This window comes from Talpa occidentalis, unplaced genomic scaffold, assembly GCF_014898055.3.
Source record: "Talpa occidentalis isolate TD23 unplaced genomic scaffold, MPIMG_talOcc4v2.1 talOcc4.12, whole genome shotgun sequence".
In the NCBI taxonomy this organism is placed as follows: Eukaryota; Metazoa; Chordata; class Mammalia; order Eulipotyphla; family Talpidae; genus Talpa; species Talpa occidentalis.
In genome coordinates, this window is record NW_023601212.1 from 74,364,079 (window position 1) to 74,386,605 (window position 22,527).

Genomic DNA, 22,527 nt, shown 5'->3' on the forward strand with positions numbered 1-22,527 from the left:
ATGGGCAAGAGGCTTCAAAAGGTGTCTGCCCCACTTTTGAATCATGCTGATCATGGAGACTCAAGTTGACCTCAAGACAATGACCGAACCTCACCATTATAAGTATATATGTTGGGCCTCCCTGGTGGCACAGGCGGTTGAGCTTAGCACTGTGAAGCTGTCCACAGCCTCCACAGTGCCGGTTCGATCCCAGCCAACCATGGAACAACCCATATGACACGGGAGACCTCTCTTGTCTTGCCCGCTGCTCCCCTCAGCAGTGTATTTCAGTCAGTCTGCTTGTTCTGTTACCAGCTCTGTTGCTGGTGAATCCTCTCAACCTCCCCCACATCTGGCCTGTACCCCAGCTCTTGTATAAACAAATAAATCTTTAAAAAGGGTCTCTATTAAAAAAAAAGTACATACATCACACTGCATCCATCACCCAAGTGTCAGTACCTCTCATCACTCTCAAGCTAACTTCTCTCCACATTCCACCTACTCCTTCTCCCCTTCCTCTGTGGCAACCACTATTTTGTAGTTCAGAGTCTAAGCATTATTCTTGTTGAGTTTTGTTAGTTTGCTTTGCTTGGTTGTATACTACAAATGAGAGAACCCATGGATGGAACTTGAGATCATCGTTGAATCGATAATACTAATTCGAAGGAGAAAGGCATTACCTGTGATTTTTTTTCATATGCAAAAATTTCAGTTTTAATGAATTCAAGCTCTGGAAATCTAATATGTAGCTGGTGATTATAGTTAATAATACTGTATCGTATACTTGAGAGTCGCTAAGAGAGTAGATCTTAAATGTTCTCACTGCAAAAAAGGAATGATAATTGTGAGACATTATGGGGTTGTTAGCTAACACTGTGCTGGTAATCATTTTGCAATATATGAGTATCAAATCAATACTTGTTCACCTTAGATGTATACAATGTTATATCTTAGGTATATACAATGCTACATCTTAGACATATACAACAGTATATGTTAATGATGGCTCATTAAAGTTGGGAAAGAAGTCAATTAGTGCTTTTAAAATATTGATTTCTATTATTTCTATTGCTACTCAAGTGCCCCAGACCTCCTTTTTTGAATAACTTTACTAAAGTTGGCTCTGTTGTGTTATATTTGATAAATTTTTATGAATATGTCACTGACATCTGAAAAGTGATACACACATACTTACAAACATACACATACACACACACATTAAGTCAGTTTTCATAGAGAAATGTCTATATTATTCCTATCCTCTTCACTTTTTACTTTTGTGAAAGACTTAGAGGGTGTCTTTTTTTTTAATTTTTGGGATTACATTTATGCTCTTTCATATATGCACATGTTCTACTCATAGAGGGTGTCCTTGAAAAAAATTTAATTTTTTGTACATTTTTCTTTAAACTGTTTTCACTTTATCATGACATGGCATATGATAAGTGAGGGTTTTGTGACTACCATGTTGTCATTTTGGAGTTTACCCTTTTAAACATAATGACCTCATTGTACTTTCATTGCCTTTTATTTGAAACCGTTTTGCAGTTGCAACTTTTTCTTTTACGTTTACCTTACAATCTCACGCTGTATTTCATTTGTAAACTTCTCCACTCCTTTGACTCTAGACTATGCTTTAAAGGCAGCGGGTGGGGATGTGTCCTTATTGTGGCCACTTGCTGCTCTGTAGGAAGCTGAGTTTCATTTTGCTTCTTTGTGGGTAACCTGTATTTTCTATCTGGATGCTCAGAGGACTTGTCCCTCATCTTTGAAATTCAAAAATGTCACAGTGACATCACATCCTGCCGGTGTGGTCGCTAATCTGGCGTGGCTTCTTTTCCTGCTATAAACAGAGAAATGCTGGCTCACATAGAATCATGATTTAAATATGTAGCTCTGCTAGTCCTTGGTCTGCTTGCTTGCAGATTTATTCTTCCTCCCTCTTTCTACTCTGCATTGTGGGGAGTGACCCCTATAAACTCCATTTCCTCATTCCCTGGCCAGAAGTCTCTGACTGTCCAGTCCAGCAGGCAGGGTAGAGAGGCTGGGGCATTTCTTCCCATCTCTGCCTCCCTTGTCAGATGTCTCCAGCAGTGCGTTGCATTCTCTCCTCACTGGTTCCTGCCCTGTATCTTGGCAAAGCTGGACTGCTCCTTCTGTGGATCCAGCTCCTGCTGGGTAGCCCCTACCATGGTTCTAGCTCCTTCTGGGCACCCTGACTATGAGGTCTTGGCATATGTTCCTTCTCCTTATGTTCCTCCAGATGATGGGTAAAGGGTACTTCCTGCAGTTGCTAATCTTTGCTAACCAAACTCAGTCAGGCTTTTAAGCCTTCTAACTACTCCCTCTTAGACGTTCTTTCATTGAACTCCTTGACCTGGCATCTGTTTTCCTGACTACACTCTGACTGGTCAAATAACTTAGTATGAAAGTAGGGAAGAAGAAACTCAGAGCCTGAGAAGAAAACAGGAGTGGATGCTGCTGCAGGTAGGAAAAGCCAAAAAGATTCTCATAGTTGGGAGTTTTAACGTCCATGCAGGGATGAAAGGTCGAGTCTTGGACCCAGAATAGGCAGGAAGCAAGGACAGAGCCCCTGGTTTGGCTGTGCCTCCTGCACACTGGGACTAGACTCCATCTGTCCCTGCCCAGCACAGTGACAGAGATTGTTATTTCTGCCCAGAGCAATGACTGCAAAAGGAAGAGTCTCCACTGACGAGTCAGAACTCCAGACCTGTGCCTCCAAATTTACATCAGTCGCGTGGTGCAGGCACTGCAAACCAAGAACGTGCAAGCTGGTCCTTAGCTGGTGAGACACCTGAGGCACCCGTGCCATGGCCATGGGTCCCTGAGCACATGCAGCTCCAGGGAAAGCACCATCTGCTAAGGACATCACCAGAGTCCCGGTGTGACAAATCACACCAGGAAACAGTGCTGCTCGAACAGTTGGAGAAAACTGAAAGAGGATTAGTGTCTTAGAAAACGGAGATGATAGAGTGATATTCTGAAATAAAATACAAAAAGGTAAAAGAATCAAAGTAAAAGAATCAAAGTTCTAGAGACAGATTCATCCTCAGTGAAAAATGAGAGGTGGATTTGTTAAGAACCAAATTAAACAGCTAGAAATGGAAAGCAGTCATTTAGATGCAAAGCTCATTGGACAGACAGGTTACACCATGAATTAAGTTACAATTGAAAAAGAATTTGTGAATTTAATAATCACTTTGAGAAAACTGCTTATGAGATACATAGAGAGACAAAACTATGACTATATCAGTTAACATTGAATTCAAGGACCAGCAACAATAGTAAGTATTTTAAATGGACAGGGCTTTAATACAGGGAGTTTCATGCTTATAAAATTGTGGAGAAGCATAAGGAGTGGATTTTAGGTGGATCTGTGGCATGATTTTCAGAATAATTCAGAATTGACCTGCCCAGAGTGTTATGTTCCCCTGAGACTACCATTGGAGAATGTTTGCACTCCCTGCAACTATGCTAGGCTTTTGGCAACTTTCTCGTGACCCCCAAAAGCTGGAGAATGTACCCTTGAAGGGCAATCCAAGAACCCAGAAGACACTGATACTCCAACTGCCATCACTATGACTGTTTCTCCATAGCCAGGAAGCTGGAGAGTGGACAGTGGAACGTTGCTACAGGAAAATGTCATGTTTCCATAACCTTCCTTTCCTGTAGAAACAGCCAGAAATGGGCAAGAAAAAGACCTTCCTTAGTGGCATGCTGGGGCCAACTCATACCAGCTTGTGACAGCCAGTTGGTAAATTTTCAGGAATTTTATGAGCAGGTTATTAAACATAGCCATTTTTTAAGTGAATGATAATTGAAATGAACTTACATTCTCAAGGGAAGTGTAAACTCACAATTAAGTAGATTATATTAAAAATCAAAGGTAATAAAAGTAAAAATGCATCACTTCCTAATGACTTTATTTTATTTCTATCTATGGTTTTGTGGTTAATTTAATCTATGGCATCTGTGTGGTGGAAATATTGTATAGTGGTGTGCTTGTCTCTTTCCAATTTCATGGTCAGGGATGTCATGTTGATAGCTTGAAACTGGCCATTGTGGGGATATTTACACCATGGATATGGGTAAATGCTACAAACCAAGACCTTTGTTTTTGAGACGCAGTATACCACTGTTTTCATTTCACTTCTACTCAAAACTTGTACAAGTGCTTTTGAGTATTGGGACTAATTCTCATCAAGAATTCTAATAGCAGGGAATTCTGGAAAAATATACTTAGCAGCTTTTCAAGTTTTTCAGTTACGTGGGGCATGAATGCCTGTTGGAGCTCCATCAAGAATGCTGAGCTTGAATGGAGAAGTTCAATGTACATCTAGTAAGAGTTTATAAAAGAGAGGACATAGATATTGGGAGTCTATATCTGAAAATACAGACTTAGAATTTTCCAGAATGAATATTAATAAGTGAACAAGTAGACTTACTATCAGCAAGAAATTATCTTCAGAATACTAAGAAATTTATAATTCTCTATAAGTTGAAGTATAGTTCCTCCAAAAGATTTAAAAAGCTTCCAAGATCCATTTCCTCAGTGAAAGAATTACAAAATTTCCCTCATTAGGAGGAGATTTGAACCCAGAAGAAAAGAATGCCCTGCAAGGAGCAATAATCAGCAGAGACATTAACTTGTGGAAAAGTTTAGATTAAGTATTGGTTGTAAGTTGCAACAATGATAAATAATGACTAATTGTGTTGGTTTAAAAGTAAGGTTGAACTCAAACATTAGATATAATAACATGAAAGAACAAAGCAACCCCCCAAAGATTAACAACCTAATCGATAAACTAAATAGCACACTTCTAAAAGAGGCAATCAGAATGGCCAAGAGTCATATAAGAAGATGCATAAAGTAGCAATCAAGAAAATCCAATTAAGGAAAATGAAACCGTCTGATATTACCAAGTGTTGGCAAGGCTGTAGGGCAAAGAGACCCACGCTCTTAGACTAATGGTAGGTCTGAAAATTGCTACAATAATGTGATAGTTTTAAAATACATCTCCAGAGTCTTTGGTTCTCCTCTTTTAAAAGATGGAGCTTAATTCCCCTGTGCATGGATGTGAGCTGTACTTAGCAACTTGCTTCTAATGAATAAAATGTGGTGAGAGGGTGTGATTTCTGAGATCAAATCATAAAAACTCATTTCTTTCATCTGTACCATCATTTGCCCAAGGAACACACACTGCCACATATTAAGAACTCTTGAGCAGTCCTGTAGAGAGACCCACAGGAGATAAGGGGTTTGTGAATAGCGGCAAAAGTGGTCCATCTTGGAGGTGGGTGCTGCAGCCCCAGTCACATCTTCCCATCATGGTCACTCTCTTGACTGCATCCTTGTGAGACCTTCTGAGCCAGAACTACCCAGCTTAGCAACTCCTGTGCCACAGAACCTGTGAAACAACAAATATCTGTTATTTGAGCTACTAAGTTTAGGTGCAACTTGTTGGTAGCAAAAGATCGCTAACCCAATGAATTCGGAGAGCAATTCTGCAAAATCCTGTTCTATCTTATCTAGGTATATAGGTTAGAGAACTTCCTGCAAATATATACAAATAGATGCACATGAGGATATTCATTGTAGTATGCTTCTCCGTCAGATGGCTAATTGGTAAATAAACTACAATGTATTTATATAGTGAAAAACTATGAAGCAGTTTAAATTGAATTTACTAGATATATGTGTATAGATTTGGATAAATTCCTAAAATCTAATATAGCATGAAATGTACAAGTTGCAAAAGCATATGCATGGTGTGGTAATATTTATGGAAATTTAAAGATATACACAGCAATACTATAATATATTCTATATCATTACATCCAAAATACAGAACAATTTAAAAACATGGATGGGAAGGATATATTTCACCCCCAAAATAGAATTGTCACTGTGGAGAGAGGTAGAAGAATAACATTGTGGGCAGTTTTTCAATGTAATATATTATTTCTTTATGAAAATCTAAATAAGGCAAATGACTAGCTAGTGCTCAGTCTGGGTGGTGGGTCTATAGGTGTGTTATATAATTTGCTGAATTTTCATTTGTTTGAAATATTCTTTTTTTTTTTTTTTGCTCTTACAAGGGGAGGTTTATTAGGAAAATGAAATATTCTTTATTGCCACTAAGATTTTCCTTCTATCATTTCTTTGCTTGCAAAGACCTGCCCCTTGCCTCTTAGTCTATTGCCTTTTCTTTTTGACTCAGTTTCTCCTCACTGCACTGTGGTATTTCCTCATGAATTTGCATTCATATGACACAGACATCTTGTTTTGTTTTTTTAAGGTCATAACCAGACACTTTGTAAAACTTCTTTCTTGCATGCTATTGTTCACAATATGCTTGCTGCTTTACATCTTCCTGAAAACACTTCCTTCTCTAATGATGCAGAACTTTTATGTCCACCCTTGTGTTAATGTTTTCTGCTTACTCATTCCTGTTTGAATTGAGTTCTGTCCAAATCCTATTTGCCAGTTGGCATGCCCCTGTGGGATCCTAACAAAGGAACACAATTGCTTTTTAAGTGCCTAGCCAAATACCCCGCATCTAGCTGGCATGCACTTAGTGTATCTTTGCTGTAGTAAGATGGAATCTTCTTGTCCCCATCACTTAACTCTTAGACTCTGAGGAGGATACGTACATTTTAGGGGGTACCTGAGGTCCTCTGTAGTTCGTCCTTGGTAAAAGCAATGCGGGAAAAACCATAATCCCTATAAGACATTGCTCTTAGAGGCCTTCACATTGACACTTGCTCCTTCAGCAAATTTTGCATCTTCATATGCAGGGCCATTGCCTCAGACCTGCCCATTCTTGGCCACGTTACTTACTGGGAGGCACAATCCCCGAGTAACTAGAGGAAGTGTGTAGCTTCTTCATGGAGGGACTGACTTTGGCTGCTTTTAAAAAGCACTTCCAACATAGTTGGAAGGGTGAGTGATGTCATGATTTATAATCTGAGTCCCTGAAAAGGCAGAGAATTTCAGTAGAAGAAAATCTCCTCTGATCCCTTGACCATGTATCTGATTCTATTATTTAGTTTGATTCTATTATTTAGAATAAAATATATAGGGCCACTGCTGACTGTCCTCCCAGTGATACTTGTGCTGACTCAGTGGGCTCTTCTTCCAAACCTCACATGAGAGATGTCAGGGTTATCATGATTTTAATGTGTCTTCGTGGATATTTTCTAGTGGAATTTGGCAGAGACCCTATTAGGGTTGGCTGGTCTCTTAAACTTTTAGAATGCAAGGTCAGCTTTGCCCCTTGCGTGTCTGGTAATTAGGACAGTAGCTCCTGTCAAGTCTACAATGGATTCTGTGCATACCCCAGGCACTCCACAGAAAGCCCAGACTTCTACTGAGGTCTTATATCTCCTTTCCAAAGTCCATCTAAGACTTTAAAAAACTTATGTCTTTGAAAAAATTTTAGAGACCAGTTAAAAGGCATGTTTCTAGGTGTTTTCTTCCTCTCTGTGATCCATTACCAGAAATCCATGTAACTTAAATAAAGTCCTTTGGAGTAGTGCTTCTATTATTACTACTATTTGTGCAAAAGGACTAGTTTTTCTTTTTTTAAATTCCAATCTTTGGAAGAATGATGTTTTTGTAAAGTACAGAAAGAATGAATTACGGGAAAAATTAAAACAAAGATAAACAAAAATCAAGTCTACTGGTTACATGCTTAGATATTGGGACAGTATTATACATTGTCAACACTTTCTCTGTTCCTATCTCATCTAATTGCAGACCAGCAACAAATGGTGTTCAATTGGCAGTGGTCCTCGGACCACACTTTGAGTAGCATTGTTTTAGAGGTTTTGCAGAATTATGTTTTGGTGCATTCTTTGTCCATATTACTATCAACCTATGGTAAGAGAAATAAACATAAGAAATTGTGTCACATGGTGATGGAAGCTGAGAAATCCCACAATCTGCAGCTGGCAGGCTGGAGACCCAGGAGAGTTGATGGTATAAGTTTTAGTTCACGTTGGAGTCCAAAGGCAGGAGATTAGTGTTTCTGCTTAAGCAACCAGGGAGAGAGAAAGAATTCTCCCTTATTCTTTCTTTTTACTTAGATCTCCAATGGCTTGGAGGAGGTCCATCCATACTGGGGAGGGTCATCTTCTTTACTCAGTCTACTGATTCATATGTTTATCTCATCAGATTTGCCCTCATAACACACACCCAGCATAATGTTTAACCAAATATCTGGGCACTCTGAGACCCCTCAAGTTGACATGTAAATTGACCATCACATAAGGGCATTGGATCAAGTCAGTGTGAGTGGGGTGCTTCAGTCAATCCCTCTACAAGACATGTACCAGTTTCTTAACTTTGAAAATAGGAACCACCCCATTTCATTTTCAACCTCTTGACACCTTGTTCTGGCTGTGACCAAGGGAATCAGCCTCCCTGGTGCTCAGAAAACAGTCTCTTCTTCAGCTCTGGTGCTTTCCAGTCAAATAACCCTTGGCACCTGATATATCCAGCAACTTGCCAACACCGCTCACCTGCCCTGGGTGCTCATGCACTGGGTCCTTCAGTACTATAATGTGCGGTGCCAGCTAGCTTCTCTCTGAAACAGATCCTCCACCAAGCCCTTACTGACCCTCCTTTATAACTGAGTCTGGTGAAGCTTCAAGCTGATATGTTCATAATCTTCTTTTGCCCTGCATCCTGCTTTCTCTAATCCTTGGCAAATAATTATTGATGCTATTCACTGAGACTATGCCGGGTGCTAAGTCCAGTGCTTTCTATTCCTTGTCTTATTTCATATTTACAAACATACTGTTCAATAGGCATCAAAACCCTAGTTCTACAGAGGAGGAGGCCGAGGTTTGCAGAGGTTAAGTAAATTAACTATATGGCTGATAAAGGCAGAGCTAGGATTTAAATCTAATACTGGTTTTAACCAGAAAGTCCTGGTTCTTAACCAGTTCTTAACCTGGTTCTTAACCCCTCCTGCCTTACAGAAAATACAGGAAAAAAATTGTTCATTGATAAGCCATTTAAGTACTATCTCTCAATGAGTAAGAAAGCTGTCAGGAAAAAACAGAGTTTTTTTGCACTCCCTGTATGGATTCATCTTTAAGTTTGAGTTCAAGACTGTGTTTGTCTTTGCCAATGAACTTTGTATATTTCCCTTCCTTAGCCAAAGAGAATATCTTAACGCTTGGGTTTCCCCATGTGGCTTGGAGTGAAATTTAGTCCTTAATTGCAGCAGCTGTTTTTAGCTTGCTGGGAATAATGTTCTTCCTTTTCTTGAACATGACTTTATTTATCTATATGGATGGTTCAATTGCACATGTTTTCTCTCCCACTAGACTCAGAGCGTTTTGGGTGCAGAGACTGAATGAACTGAATGTGTACCTAATTTTGTAGGCTGCTTTTTTCAGAAGCAAATTATGTTGGTTTATTGAGTGGGATTCATTTGTGACTAGTTTTCTCTGCAGAGTACTTAGCATTCTGTGGCTGAACTGGGGAGTGGCTGGGAAATGTTCATTTGAGTATAACCTTGTAACTACGGCTGTAAAAATGCGTGGCAGATCCAAAGCATCAGAAAACCTGATAAAAGGTGATAATGGGAAGATATTTTACAAGGTGCTGAGAAGCTAGATGGACCAGTGGTAAAGAGGGTAGGGATGCTTCCAGCATCTGCACGGACCTGATGGGGTTCCCTCCAAGAGTGAAGGGAGGTTAGATTAGGTGGGTGTCTTCCCATATTGAGAATGGATTAAACAATGGTGAGACTGGTGAAGCTGACCAGGCCCAGGGGACAGAAGTGACAGCGAAGCTGAAACCCCACACTGTTATGTCTCATCCCCTGGATTGTGGGAATCCTTCCATGCTGAGATGACCATGGACGTGACTCCCAAGCCAGGATGGTCTTAGGAAAAGGGAGTGTGGTCCTAACTCCTATGTCTAAGTCTCACTTTTAAACCTGTTTGGTTTGAAATTTAACTTGGAGAGAAAAAGGAGATGGTAAGTGAAATGAAGCTTATTGTGTAAGGATAGAGTTGGCTGGGAGGGGGGAGTCTGAGGTATAATTAGCAGAAGATGTCATCCTTAGAGTAGGCAAATGCATGTGTACTTTGTAACTATCCTCCTACCATTTGCACCGGGCGGGCGGATGCACCTCTCATTGGACGTGCATTTTATTATTAGCCATGGGAATGTTAAGAATGGTTGGGAATCTGACGGCAGGCTCTTCCTGAGCCGTGTGTGTATTTTACTTTACAGGCCCTGGAACATTTGCGAGCTGTCCCAGTTGTTATGAAGAGTGAAAAGTACCTTTGATAGAAGAAGAGGAATCAGGAAGTGTGGCCTATTTTTTTTAAGGAAGATAATTAATTCGTTTTTAGACTCTGGCATTTGAAATGAGAGTTTGACATCTGGAAATGTTTGGTGCTTTGCTGAGGCTGCTTAGTTGAAATAGCACTAAGGATACTTGTGCTCTAGAACTGATTCTTTCATGACCTGGCTTTGTGCTCTTGTTCAAGCCTGGTTACTTTCAGGAGTCTCTTTGACTGATCTCTCCATCGGCAGCTCTCGGCCAGAACTGGGATATGCTGGGTGTTCTAGACTGGAGGGAGAGAGAGGATGTCTCTCAGTGATGTCACTGGGAAAAGCAGACAGGAGCCCCTGGTCTCTGCTGCCTGCCAGCTCCAACATCCCGTGACCAGGGATGACTGCTGTCACGAGTGGAGTTTGAGGGACAGTAAGTTTCAGGTGCCCTGAATGGTCGTCCTCAGAGAATGGCCTGCTGTTCGCTGTCTCTTCCTATAATTTACAGCATGTTATGGGAGTGCCCAAGAGGGCCATTTGGACCTCTTCAACTATTGTGCAGATGCAAACTTGAGTGCCAAAGGGACACTTCAGTGACTTAGTTGGAGAATGATAGATGCGTGGGGGGAGCTTGTTACCCAGCAGTGGGCGTCCTACGTGCCCGGAAGCTGATACCACAAGCTCAGGTTTTGAGAAGAGAAAGAAGCTTTATTTCAAATTGGTTGGCAAGAAAGAGGCTGATAGGAGATAAACTCAAGTCTGCCTCTCCCACTAAGAAAGGGGATGAAGGCATATAGATTTGGAGGCGGTAGGAACCAAAGAGTTCAATTTTATTGATTGAAAAGTTACTAGGGGCGAAGAAATGTGGGCTGGGCTAGAGTTCAAGTTACAGGGCTGTTTGTATATCAAAAGTACAAGGAGGCTTTTCTTCAGATCATGGAGCTTTGCGTTTCTCTTGAGGGGCCCCCTCACTTCTGGGTATCCCCCCTCCTCTGTATTTGTGCCTGTCAACTGCAGCAGGTCTTGAAGCTCAGCTCAAGGTTGATGGATAAGCCTCCAGGCTCTGCTGTGTCTGTAAAAGCAAGTCTCAGAGAAAATTTACATGTTTCTCCATCTTTCTCTCTTCTACGTTTTTAGGGTCGGAGACCAATTTAGCCATTTATCCTCAGTTGCAAGTTCAGGGGTCATTTTTCTCACATAGAACATGGACCAAGAGGGCCCAGCCTCTGCTTGAATGCCTGCAGTGGTGGGGAGATTATCCCTTTTTTGTGCCGCCCAGCTCATCCCCCTGGAGCTGTTCAAAGGTGTTCATCACCCTGCCATGTCATTGCCTCCCTGTCCTTCCTCCCCATTCCCTCGTTCTGCTCAAAGGCATGTCCGTCCTCGTAGCCTCCTTCCCCAGGTGGGAGCAGAACGTGGCCTGCTCAGTGGTGTGCTCGCCGTGATGGAGAGCCGTGCCCTTTCCAGCTTTCTGCTGTCCTCGTCCTCTTCTGTGCTTGCTCTTTCAGTCTCCTCACCACCTCTCCTCCCCTCTCCCCGCTTCCCTGGAGCTCTGGCCTCCCTTGCCCGGTGGGGACTTCCGTGTCTAGGTGGTGCTGATGGTCGTCCGGGTGGAGGAGCTTTTCTGAAGGGCTTGTCAGTCTGGTCCAAGTGAGGCTTTAGATTCCTGCAAGAGGGCTGGAGGCTGCTTGGTTCGGGGACACCTTGAGGTGCCAACACCTTCGCAGCAGCACCGGTGTGACTGGTGTCTTAAAGGGTGTGGTCCAGGCTGTGTGCAAATCGGTGTCTGCCTCCAGTCAGGGGTAGAGGGCTGTGCTTAGAGCCTGGTGTTCTCTACCTCTCCCAGCGCGCTGTGGGAACAGAGCTCCAGCTGTACCTGGGGACGGGAAAGCCGTGGATCGCCTCAAGGTCACAGCCAAGATACCCAGTCCCTGGGCAGCCCCACATGACTGGGATGCCAGTCCTTTCTTATGAGAACTGATAAAGGTGATCAGGCCAAAGAAAGGCGCGGAGAGGCTTCTTGTTTGCGTGGAGAGACAGTTGGATGTGACGCGGCGTCCCACAGTCTGCAAGGACAACGCAGTTCCAATTCATAATTAAATGGGGAAAATGAAATAAGCTGCAAAGTGAAGCAAGAACTCGCACCTGAGATCCTTTGGGAATTGTTCAGGCCATGGGTACCCTGGCACTCCCTGACTTTCCCTCTAGAAACATTATTGTCATTTTAAAATTAACTCTGGCCATCTGAAAGCCGGGGTGGTCCTTTCAGGAAGGAAGGGAGGTATGAATCATGATGTCTTTCTCTCCCCGCCCCCTTCTGTTGTGGACAGGGAGAAGATGCCTTTCCACCATGTGACCGCCGGCCTGTTGTACAAGGGCAATTACCTCAACCGATCCCTCTCTGCTGGCAGCGACAGCGAGCAGCTTGCTAATATCTCCGTGGAGGAGCTTGATGGTAAGTGGTGCCCTGTTTGGGAGGCTGGCCACTCAGGGAGGCCTCTGTGGTTATTGTGCATCTAAGGTGAACGTGCCAGGCTCTGCCCACCAGTGTGGCCAAGTTTAACTGTAGTGAGATGGACACAGCGCCCAGATCCATTCTGCCTAAATGATTTCTGGGGCGGGAGGTGGGGGGTGGGCGCAGATCTTGTAGCCTGAACAATCTAAGGTGAATATTTTGGTTGCCTTGGATACTGACTGGGGGATAGCGTTCAACTCCACCATTGCATTGTCCAGTTTATGGAACCTTTATCACCAATGTTGTTGTCCTATCTTCTTCTTGTTTACCATGGGGCCCAGCTGCAAGGGAGGTTTCTAAGCCCTGCTAATGACTCTCTTGACTTGTGGCCACGGTACTCAGATCAGAATCCTCTGGAAGCTCTGTCAAGGTGGGAATGGACGACACTTATTTTAATTGTCTCTGTTCCTTTGCGACACAGTTCAGTCGTGGGTGTTCAGGGTCGGGTTAGGGATGGTCACGAGCCTGAGGTCACAATGGCTAAATTCTCAATTCATCCTGGGAAAATCATTCCCAATGATTAAAAAAAGTAAACTGAAAGAGGAAGAAGGAATTTTTTTCTAGAATAGAGAATTAGGTTGATTCAGCCAGACATTTTGTCTAGGTGCTACAGCGACTGAGGCTGAATCTCAGTTTCCCCTGGTGTTCTGGAAAGCTGTGCTCCTTGTAACACCATTTTAAAACATGAAGTTCAAATTTACTCTCTAAAATAGAAAAAAGTGAAAATTGCCCTGGATGGCCCACATCTTTGCTTTTAAGTGTAATGGTCTGAACCAGTGGGTCATTTCTCACAAGGGGAGAATGAGGAAATTCAACTCTGGGCCAGAGAAGCCAAACTTGCTTCCTTATCCCCAAAAGAACAATGGGACATTGTGCAGCTTTCCCTGCCCTGTTTGTTTTGCTCGCTTGCTCGTTAGAGGCTTGCTTATTTCCATGAAGGAGCAGTGAGGTGGCAGAGGTCAAGGGCTGGGTCTGGAGGAGAGGCCAGGGGCTGCTCCAAGAAGCAGAAGTGATGCAGGCAGAGCCAGGCTCCTCAGGTCCAAGGGCAGCTTACTGTTGCCTGGACAGAGACGGGTGCCCAGAGGGGAGAGAGGGGCCCTATGATCTCCTGGCCTTCAGTTGGCGAGGACATTTGCATGCTGGACACAGAAGCAGGCTTTAGAGCTCTGACTCCCTCTGAAGTAAGCTTGCCTGGTGACCACAAAGGGCTGGGCTGGCTGTGTTTGGCAGGTGTAGGGGCAGGAATGACACAGTGCAGACTTTCTAATCCAGTAGACCGGGTAAAGGAGGAGAGAGTCCTGGAGACCTCAGTGGCTTTTGCAGGTCTTTTATTTAGACTTACCAGGCATATGGCAGGCAGGGGTGCTGGGGGCCCGGGAGGCTGGCAGGCCTCCCAGCCCCCAGCAAATCTTCACTCTATCTGGGCTCTCTCTGGCGTTCTCTCTGCTTCTCTTCTTCTGTAGGCTTCCGTTCGTTCTTAGCTTCTTCTGCTTCTCTCTCAGCTTCTGCTAGCGTCCCCGCGCCGCCGCCCCTAAAAGCCCAGTCTTAGCTCAGGTGAATCCCATCTACCTCTGCCCACACCCTACTCCAGGTGCCCGCCATCAGGCATGCATTCAGGACCGCAGGGTTCCATCATCTATCCTAATGGTGGGAGGGCAGAAAAGCCTGATGCTATTTACCTTACCCTACAACAGGTCAGACCAGGTCCAGAATTTCCTGCACCCGCAGGGGGTGCTCCCAGCGCAGGGGATGTGTTGCTTTGGATGGGTTTGCACTGTGTCCATCTGAGTAGGTCCTCTGCTTTTAGTCATCAGTTAGCAGGAGGGACTGGAAGCCTCTGGAGTGGGGCCTTGCTGGGCGGAGACCATGGGAGCTGGGCAGAAAGTCTGTTTGGTCAACTCTTGAGGCTGCTGAGATTACTAACCAAATGCAGTTTGGAATCCTCTGTGACTTTCACATATCCTGGCTTTCCATTTCCTTCCTTGTCCCTCCCAACCTTGCTATGAATAATCAAGGGATGGTTTCTCTGAGACTTCTCAGAGGGACAAATTTTTTCTCTGTTAAATCTGGGCCACTGCCGCCAGGTATTAAGGATCCCCGCCTGGTTTTGTTCCCTCTCCCTGCCTCGGATGACTGGTTGCAACACCCTCCTTATTCCTGGACAAGCGGCAGAATGGATAAGCTTGTTGTTTCTCCCAGCACAGGTGAACAGGGAGTGATCTGGCGGCCCTGCCAGCCCATGTGGTCAGGCTGCACCATGGATGCCCTGGCGGGACCCCTGGGGGAATTTGCTGGACTTTCTGGCCAGCTATGAAGACACTGGGTGTCCTTCAGGAGAATAATCCAGACCCTCAGCTTAGAGAAGGGCTATTTGTTTTCTGAAGGAAGATGCCCTCTGTTTGTTTATTTATTGCCAAAGTGAACACTGAGTTATGACCGCTCAGGCTTTATTATGAGCATCCTGGGGCCCAGGCAGGCAATGCAGGTGTGTTCTGAGTTCAGAGCATGTGCGTAGGGTCTGAAAATCAACTGGCCTGATGGCAGGTTGTTTTGGGGGAAGCCAGCGTTTCCCAGGTGTTGCTATTTGCTCTTCTCAGAACTGCCTCATGTCAAGTTCCTGTTCCGTGGGCTACTTGTTTGTCCTCAGAGGACCCGTGGTATCACACAGGAATGGATGTGCTGGCTGCTGGTGGGCAGTGAAGCATCCTTTGTGGCCTGCTCCCTTGGGTGCAGACACTAGTTAGTGGTTGTCCTCCCTCATCTGCTCCCCCGGTCCCTAACCCTGTCCCTCCCCACAGTGGCTACTGCTTCCTGCTTCTGGATGGCCTCAGGAGCGGAATCCCGCTGCTTGTCACCAGGAACGCCCCTTCCTTTGATGTGAGGGTCCAAGGTGCCCCGTCCACAGGAGGTTACACTCTGGGAACAGACATGAAAAGAACCTCTGACCTCAGACCATCTCCAGCTGCAATTCACTCTGCAAAGTTTTTATTTCTTCTCTTTAAACAAAACTCAGGAGGATATAATGCCAAGTTGCATCAAATTAACCAGATTGGGGTTGATAATCAGATAACTCAGGTGTAAGGAATGGGATGAGACATTTATTCTGGGACACGCCAGGCTGTGGCTCTGATCTGAGAGTTGTGTCCCCTAAATAAGCTTAGAAATGGGGTTCTGGGTTTTGGAACTGAGGTGGGCTTGGGTTTTGGAACTGATCAAAAAGAACAGTTGCTGTGAATGGGGGTGACATCTTGATTGGCTGGTCAATGTAGCCTCTGGGACCCAGGCAGGGTCAAATCATGGCACTTCTCTCCGTAGGTGCTACTGTGGTTCTCAGGGCGGGTGGAGATTGTGTATCTCCAGTTCCACTGGTATTCCAGTCAGTGAAGATTCTCCTCAGCCTCTGACATGTGCATATCTCAAGGAAAATTTCTGGTGATGCCCTCATATGTATATTTTTTGGGGGATTTTGAGTTTTGGCATGGATGCTTCACTCCACCACCCTTCCAACAAGGAACTCCATGTTAGTAGCTGACTGACTTCATCTTGTCTTATTCCCCACATAGAATGGCCAAGTCCTGCATATCGCGCCTTTTCGACTCCTCGTAACTGTTCCTTCTCAACTGTGTGGCTGGTGTCGTGGGCCAGGTCTTTACCTTCTAGACAAGTGCAGGTCTCTCGCTAGGAGTAGAACTTCTTGGGCCTCATCTCGACATCAGGCCATTATCTCTTGTTTCTTTTTAGTGGAAAGCTGCTTCTCAAATACAAACTTGGTTAGATTAACCCTCTGCCGACAACTTTTTTTATATTGTCCTAAAATATACATAAATTTCTTGTTTCTATAATCTCAAAGATTTTCTTTTTTTTAAGACTTAATCTTATTTATTTATGCATACAAGAACCAGGGTGTAAGCCAGAGGTGCAGGGGGTGAGGGGATTCACCACAAACAGAGTGGGGAGCAGAACAAGCAGATCTACTGAAATACACTGATGAGGGGAGCAGCAGGCGAGACAGGAGAGGTCTGCTGTGCCATGTGGGTCACCTCCCTGAATTCATGCTGCAGTGGCTGACAATAGCTTCATAGTGCTGAGACTTAATTCCTTGAGCCACCAGGGAGGCCCTTTCAAAGATTTTCAGTTCTACAGAAGTTTTTGAAAGTGCAGTGAATGCTGGCACCCCCTTTGTCTAATTGTCAATAGTGCAGCCTTTGCTTTTTCTCTCTTTCCTTTTCTCTCAAAAGGGAGAGAATTTTTTTTGAATTCTGTCATTTTAATTTGGTTCTGTTTTATATTTTTCTGCTAAAATACTATGCTTATTCATTACAACAATATTTTTCTTTAGTTCTTTGGACATATTTTCCCTGACTTTCTAGTGGCTCTTTAAAATCTTTATATGCTAACTCCAACATCTAGGCTCTAGGCCATCTTGGGTTTGGTTTCCATTGTGTTGTTGAGGGGTTTTCTTGTTCCTTTGCATGTCTGTTAATATGTGAACTGCAGGGTAAGTAAATGATATCAGGCTTTTCTGCCCTCCCACCATCAGGATTGATGATGGATCCCTGCGGTCCTGAATGCATACCTGATGGCGGGCACCTGGAGTAGGGTGTGGGCGCATGTAGATGAGATTCACCTGGGCTGAGAGATTGGGCTTATAAGGGCGGCGTCACAGAAATGCCAAAAGAAGCAAGGAGTAGAGCAGAGAATAGAAGCAGAGAGAACAAGAGTGAAAGCGAGAGCAGCAGAGAACAAGGCCACCAGAGAATGCCGGAGAGCCCAGGTAGAGTGAAAACTTGCTGGGAGCTGGGAGGCTGGGCAGGCCTCCCAGCCCCCCAGCACCCCTGCCTGCTGTGTACCTGGTAAATCCCAATAAAAGCCTGCAAAAGCCACCAAGGTCTCCAGGACGCTCCTCCTTCACCCATCTGCTCGGGTCATAGAGATCCTGCTCTGGCCCTTCCTGCCATTACAGGTACATGGAACATGAATGTTATGGTATAGAGACTCTGTGTTCTGTTATCTTTCTCTGATGAGGGCTGAATTTTCCCTATTGGGTAGTTCAGTGACTAGCAGGCCACCTTCAACTTATGCAGGCTTGGTTTTATGCTTTTTTTTAGAGTAGATCTATGGACATACCGAGGTCTCCCCCAAGCCCCTCTAATTTGGCAGAAGCTCAGCCTCCAAATGTTGTCTAGTGGATCTTGTCAGGGCTTGGTTTTCACTTTTGTTAGGACACATCTAAAGGATGCCTTTAGGGTATGTTCCTTACTCTTAAGTTGTGTTCTTTCAAGTCTCTCGCTGGATGCTTGGGGTATTAGTGAGGTTTTTTTTTTTCCAGACATCTCCCAGGGCTGCTTGAATTTTAGTGTCTGTTTTCTGTTCTCAATCCTGTAGCAATTACTTCCTGCTAAGTTCAGTTTCATCTCAACTGGTACATGGGTGGTCCAGCCATCAACCATGTATTCATTGGGAAGCCACCCAGGCTTCTGGGGTCTTCTTTTTGCTGCTTTTTACCCCACAGGTTCTAGACCCTTTAGTTACTCCAGAGTTAAACTATGTTGGGGAAATTGCTCCCGGGCAGAGAGCCAGAGTGACTAGGGGGCTCACCGTGTGAATTGCCCTCCCTCTTGTAATTGCAATCATGTGTTGCCTGTTATCACTGCCTGAAAACACTTATATATTTAGTTCAGTTTTATGGTTGCACACGATAGGAGGGTTGTTCTTATACCAGTTTCTTTGTCATAGCAGAAGTCTAGAAGTCTATTATTAAATTTTTTTTACCTGAACCAGTTAAAAGTAATTTTCAACCATCGTAGCACTTCACCCTTTAATACTCCACGTGTGCTTATGATTCTTTTTTTTTTGAGATTTATTTATTTATACAAGCACTGGGTACAGTCAGAAGTGTGGGAGGGTGAGAGAATTCACCAAAGCAGGGAACAGAACAGGCAGACTGATGAAGAAATACACTGCTGAAGAAGGGAGCAGCAGGCGGCAGGAGAGGTCTGCGCGCCATGTGGGACCCTTGCCGGTGGCCGAGTATTGAACCTGCGCTGCAGAGGCTGCGGGCAGCTTCACAACCCAGTGCTCAACCACTGCGCCACCAGGGGAGGCCTGTGCTTATGATTCTTACATGGCTCTGCATGGCTTTCAGCGTGTTAGCTACTGCTCAGCTTGGTGACATAGCCTATGAAGTCCTGCATGATCACGCCCTTCTTTTTTGTGTGTTTGTTTCAACACCAATTTGCTTTCTAGATGGTTCCCTTCTGCCTCCAGATCTTTCCTGCTTCTCTGCGCTTATGCTGGCTGCTTCTGTCAGGAATGATCTCTCTACCTGAGAAACATGTATCCATCTCTTGAACTTCAACATTGTCATCGTCCTCATCACCATCATCACAGCTACCATTTATCGAATGCTTACTATGTGCTAGGAACTGTTCATTGTATGTGCATTAACTCATTTAATTTTTCAATAATCCTAGGATGTGTGTAGCATTATTAACCACACATTTTGCAAATGTGGAAAGTGGGGATGTCAAATAACCTTGTCTGAGGTCACATAACTAGTGTGTGTTAGAACTGGGATACAAGGTGCCACCTGACTTCACAGCCCGTGCTAGCTAACTTTTGTGCTCTGAATCCTTCCCCCTGTGAGGTAAGGCCCTTTGTGCCTTCTCTGCACCCTCGTGTCCCCATCATGTATCTCACTGCCACCACTGTGACACATGGGTTAGAACTTGGCTGATTAATCAAACTTTCAGTGGGTGGGAGATATTTTTAAGCTCTGTGTGAGCCCAACCTGCTCCTCACTGAGAGCAGAGGTGCTGTTCAGCCCAGGAAAGCCTGGCAAGGGGCAGGAAGGGCGTGAGCTCATGCTAGTGGGGCCACTTCCAGGACTTGAGCTCGGAAGGCTGCATCCGCTAATCTGGTCCTTCATATGTTTTCTTGTAAAGAAAACCCTGGCCTTTTCTTTTCTCCTCTACTTTGCTGGTTGATTTCAAGATTCCATAGACCCACTCTACTTGCCTTTTTCTGAGACACTTCCCTCTACAAGGCTTTTCAAGAGGGGTTTGAAGGAGGCAGAGACATTACTGGAACAGAAGAAAGCTTATCTGAGAAGGCTGATGGCTCAGCTTTCTCTCCTCCTGAGAAGGTGATAAAACCTACACAAGGCGCCACATCATTCAGCAAGTGTGGGAGTGCCAGGGACACAGCTCTCTCCAGAGCAGGGAATTAGCCTTACAACCTGGAGCTTTTATCTGCCTGGATCCCTTCCTCCTGGCGGCCTGGCCTGCCTTGGAGTCTTGAGAAGGAAGTCTTTTGTGCAGAGTTGTGAGCCTCTGCTAGCAGAGCCAAAAGGGATTCTCTGAAGGTGCTGCTTCCAAGGGCCCGCCTCTTCAAGGGGGGATGTGTCTAAGTGTTCTTGTAGTTTCCTGCATCTTATTCTGAAAATGCATTTTGGTAGTTGTAGCCAGAGGGGAACCTGGGTACCATCCCTGTCACTTCCATTTTATTCATTTGTAATTTACATGCTGCCTGCATCCTAAAGTGATCGAGACATCATATGATAAAAGAAGAAACATAAACTGCAGAGGCTGACAGGATAGAAATAGAAAATAAAAGCCACATACAAAGAGGGAGAAAAAAAATGCGACAGTCCTTTAAATATGAATGTATTTACTGTGAATGAGCATTAAATGTAGCTCCAAGCTTCCGAATGATTGGGGCAAAAGGGTAACATGAATTACCTTATTCCAATGACAGCCTTAGAGTGGCCCATTGTAATAATAGTCTTACCATCTGTATTTGAATGCAGAGCCTTTTGGCCCAAACATAAATACCCAGTATACAAGTGTTTTATATTGTTATTTCAGGAAGGTAGCTTTCAACCTTTTCTTGCCCTGAAATTTCTAGGCATTAAAAAAAATTGATTTCCACTAATAGTAAACTTAGGATGGTGATGACACTCAGTGAAAGACAGCTGCTTACATTATCTCTCCAGATGCAGGGAGATAAAGGCAGAATCTTATTTTAAAAGTCTCCCCCCCAGATGGTTTGAAGTGCCCACTACAGGACATGTTTTTCTGGCCTTTACTCCCAAGAGCCCTCTTTACGAGTGATACCTTGGTAGGAAAGATCAAGGACCTGCCTCCAAAGCATGACCTTGACTTGGATATTTGAGGAACAGGAGTTGCCAACTATCCATCTCTATCACAAAATCACCTTGACACTGTTCCTGTGGAACCTTCCACATTCAACAGAGATGCATCCTAATACATCTACTGAGGTAATGAGGCCCTACAGTGCTTCCCCAGATAACAAAATAAGTTAACTGATGACTAGACCTGTTCAGCATTATCCATCTGGATGTGGAAGAGGATTTGCCAGAACTCATCATTTTAATGTTGACTTCATTGAAAGAGAGCTGTTTCTCCTGGTGGTAATTGGCCAACAGCAGTTTTGACTGTGCTTGGGCTACTCAGGGATGTGCCATTAGCAATATGTTCCAACAGGGATGGCTTGCTAGACTGTCCTTTTTACTGTGGCACCCAGGCCATCAAAATACAACTCCAAGTCATTTAAAAGCAAGTGATGTGCTAGGACATAGCCATTTCAAATACTAAAGATTTACTCTATCGAGATGGTCATTTCTGCTTTGTAATTCTCCAGCAGGAAGGGGTTCTGGATTTACATGGAGACCTGTTTTGCTGTATTGCTAGGGAACAAATTACTTTACAACTTGCTGGTTTAAAACAAAGCAAAAAATTTCTCTCATAGTTTCTGTGGGTCAGAAATTCAGGAGTGACGTGGCTCTCTGGTCTGGCCTCATGCCTGTCAGAAGTAAAGATGTTAGCTGGGCTGCAGTTCTCTAAACCTTGACTGGGGTTGGGGGAATCCAATTCCAAACTCACGTGACTCCTGACTGGAGGGCTCAGTTCTCTCCACGAGGACTTTTCCATGGACTGCTTGAGTGACTTAATGAGATAAGGTTTGGCTTTTTCAGGAATGAATGGTCACTTTATGACCTTGTCTCAAATGTCACAGAATGTCTTTTCTGCCACATATATCAGTTAAAGTGAGTGACTGAGTCTGGCAACATATAAAGTAAATGGAACTAACTCCTGCCTTTTGATGGGAGCTATGTCAAAGAATCAGCAGGCAGATTTGAAAGCCGGATCAGACCATAGCATTAGCATGGAGGTGATTTCTAGTGATTGAAATGAAAGCTAGTGAAATGTTAGAGGAAGCTCTACAGTCCTACTTTCTTTATGTATTAAGTAGTAGAGGACCAGAAGTCTTCTTCTTCTTTTTTTTCCTAGCCCAATTGTGCCACTTAGTAGCTAGAGCAGAGATGGTTAGTTCTTCCCCATTATCATTTCTTCCTTAGCAGAAATTTTGACTGGGCAGGTGAATGCTAGAATAAAGACTGCACTTCCCAGTCACCTTCAGAGCTAGATGTGCCTGTATCAATTAATTCTGGCCAATGAGATGTAAAAAGTGATACTGGGTATCTTTGGTGTATGCTGCTCTTTTGACCCGTTCCTTCTTTTTACTGGAATGGGAATATCGCCACCTGACACCATGGGACAAGAAGTCCCATCCTGGGGTGACAGAGTGGTGAGTGGAGAGACACCCAGGTCCCTGAGGATAGTGAATCACAGAGAAACCATTTTCTAACATGTCTTCTTGTTACTCACAACTGAACCGAAACCCACTGGATCAG

General features: G+C 44.2%; 1 protein-coding gene across 4 annotated transcripts in view; it reads left to right on the forward strand.

Annotated features, from left to right (window-relative positions):
• The window catches only part of CALN1 (calneuron 1), a 394,265-nt gene that overhangs the window by 106,290 nt on the left and 265,448 nt on the right, over positions 1-22,527 (forward strand). For all 4 annotated transcript variants that reach the window (XM_054693580.1, XM_054693582.1, XM_037506791.2 and 1 more), the window contains exon 2: positions 12,628-12,752. In XM_054693580.1, coding sequence (XP_054549555.1) covers positions 12,635-12,752 — 118 coding nt within the window. In that variant the 5' untranslated portion in view covers positions 12,628-12,634. The remainder of the gene's footprint in view (positions 1-12,627; positions 12,753-22,527) is intronic.